This window comes from Octopus bimaculoides, chromosome 6, assembly GCF_001194135.2.
Source record: "Octopus bimaculoides isolate UCB-OBI-ISO-001 chromosome 6, ASM119413v2, whole genome shotgun sequence".
NCBI classification, from domain to species: domain Eukaryota; kingdom Metazoa; phylum Mollusca; class Cephalopoda; order Octopoda; family Octopodidae; genus Octopus; species Octopus bimaculoides.
In genome coordinates this window covers 91,811,322-91,814,095 of record NC_068986.1, presented here as the reverse complement: position 1 = coordinate 91,814,095, position 2,774 = coordinate 91,811,322, and the positions used below count along the sequence as shown (strand labels likewise).

Below are 2,774 nucleotides of genomic sequence, written 5' to 3'. Positions count from 1 at the left end.
CCAGGCTCCAATCTGATTTGGCAGAGTTTCTACAGCTGGATGCCCTTCCTAACGCCAACCACTCCGAGAGTATAGCGGGTGCTTTTACGTGCCACCGGCACGAAGGCCAGTCAGGCGGTACTGGCAACGGCCACGCTCAAAATGATGTATTTTATGTGCCACCCGCACAAGAGCCAGTCCAGGGGCACTGGCAACAATCTCGCTCGATATATATAATTTTTCTTTGACTTGGGTGGTTAGTCCCTCCTCAAGTTAATCCTCTCACTTGATGTCCTAAATAAAAGTACTGGGCAGGATGCATTGGAAGACTACTGTGTTCTTTCCCTTCTATAATTTAACTTAATTTCTTCTATTTTATTGTCAAGTGCTGTTTCTTGTTTGTATTTATGATCTATTTCTCTATTTTTGTTTACTTCTCATATCTTTATGCACAAATACATACATACATACATACATACATACATACATACATACATACGTGTGTGTGTGTGTTTAATTTCGAATTGTAATAAAAACAATTTTGCACTAGACTGAAGGATCATTCAATGCATTTTGTAGAATACATTTATCTTCTTTTGCAAAAAGGGGGTAACAGTGATTTTGTAATTTCCACCTACTGATGAAGGCTTAGTAGGCTGAAACTTTGACGTTACTGTCACCATTTTGCTTGTAAAAGTGTGCATGCATGAGAGAGAGAATCATGGCCAAACTGTTCAGTTTCCTTTGCTGTCATGAGATCTTGTACTCAAAAGCTTTGTCAAGCATCTTGATCAAGTATCTTCTACCACAGTCTTAGGTCAACGCATGGCTTGTTTATGAAATTGAGTGGAAACACTGGATAAATTGTTATTCAAATGTCCTGTATCACAATGGGTCTGCATGAGGAATATGCTAAAAGTATAAGTGTCTGTGAAATACTCAGCCATTTAAACTAAAATTCAATGAGTAGGTGGTTCACTGTGTTGATCAAGCAGCTTATCAATGAGTCTTCCAGATGTTTGATCAGCACAAACTCCTTACTTTTTTTTTTATGTTTCTGTTTTCAGTTTATCATGTGATGCTTACCCTACATCCATTCTCCCCCCCCCTCACACACACACACATATTGTTTAATTATATAAATGTGCTATACTTTAATCAGTCTTTTCATAATCATCAATTAATTAATTAATTGCTTTATTTCCGTATTTTTCTAGAGCGCTTCCACATGGCCTTCAAATTTGGTAGCACTGAAAGTCGCATAATACGCACAGTATTGCTAGCCCATGGCTTTCATGAGGTGAGTAACTCAAGTAATCCTAAGGGATTAGGTAAATTACAACACAACATCTTTCAGATACTTGGCAGGCAGCTGGCAGAATCATTAATGCATCAGACAAAACTTTTAGTAGCATTTTTTTCTGATTTTACATTGTGTTCAAATGCTCCTGGGGTTGATTTTTACCTTTCATCCTTTCAGGGTCATTGAAATAAGTACCAGTTGAGCATTGGGGTCAATATAATCAATTTATCCCCCTTCACTGCCTCTGAGCTTGCTGGTTTTGTGCCAAAATTTCAAACCTATATCTTTCAGATACTGAACACTTGGGTCTGAATATTTACAACAGAGTACATTCTGTTAAAGGCATACAAAGGTTATGTGGGGATGTTGAAGTGGGCCACAATGTATATCTGTTGGTAACTGTAATAGCCATCGTCACCGTCATCATTTTACATATGCTTTTCCATGCTGACATGGACTGGATAGGGCTGTTCCAGTACAACATCTCTCTGCTTGTTGTATTTCTTTATTGTATTTGATATACATCATTATTATTATTAAGAAAGTGAACTGGCAAGATCACTGGTGTTGGATAAAATGGCTAATGGCTTTTCTTCTTGCACTTTATGTGCTGTGTTCAAATTCTACTAAAGTCAATTTTCTTTCATTTTCTGGTGGGGTCAACACAATTACTACTAGTTAAGCACTGGGGATGACCTTGTGGATTTACCCATTCCTCTAAACTTGCTGGCCTTGTGCCAGAATTCGAAACCGTTTAAAACCATTATCATTATGTCTGGTTTTCTTAAGGTGGCAAACTGGCAGAACTGTTAGCATGCCAGGTAAAATGCTTAGCGGTATTTTGTCTGCCACTACATTCTGAATTCAAATTCCGCTGAGGTCAACTTTGCCTTTCATCCTTTTAGGATCGATAAATTAAATGCCAGTTGAATACTGGGGTCGATGTAATTGATTTACACCCTCCCCCAAAATTTCAGGCCTTGTGCTTGTAGCAGAAAAGTTTGTCTGGTTTCCTTTCTTGTATGGTTTGAATACATATCTTTGTTGTTGCATGTCTTTTTTTTAATACTTTTTTTTTTGTTAGTGATGAGTATGCTTTTCATTGATAGATACCATTCCTATTTCCAATCAGTTCTCTGAATGGACTGGGTATATTTAATCATGCTACCAGACTAGAGGGGGTTGTCTGCAACAGGCATAAAGAGAGCTCTTCTCTGTATCTAGGTTACTGAATTGTAGTCTGTGTCTCTTGCATGTGGAGGGGTGGAAAGGTCTGGGTTATCAATATTGGTGGTGGAGTGGGAGGCAAATATACCAACCACACACTTTATAGATGTATTTTGCTTGATCTATACAAACAAAATTTTCTAAAAATATTCATAGAAAATTTCTAATTATTGGCTGATTTTTCAAAATACATACAAGTAAAAATAACACAATTATTATAAGCTTAACTTGTTGAATTTCAGCTCAAGTACTGCCCTTCCCCCCC

At 37.6% G+C, this 2,774-nt stretch overlaps 1 protein-coding gene across 9 annotated transcripts in view; it reads left to right on the top strand.

Moving 5' to 3' along the window:
• Nucleotides 1–2,774, top strand: part of LOC106873676 (tubulin polyglutamylase TTLL5) — a 152,629-nt gene that overhangs the window by 94,830 nt on the left and 55,025 nt on the right. For all 9 annotated transcript variants that reach the window (XM_014921137.2, XM_014921136.2, XM_052968971.1 and 6 more), the window contains one exon: nucleotides 1,197–1,279. In XM_014921137.2, coding sequence (XP_014776623.1) covers nucleotides 1,197–1,279 — 83 coding nt within the window. The remainder of the gene's footprint in view (nucleotides 1–1,196; nucleotides 1,280–2,774) is intronic.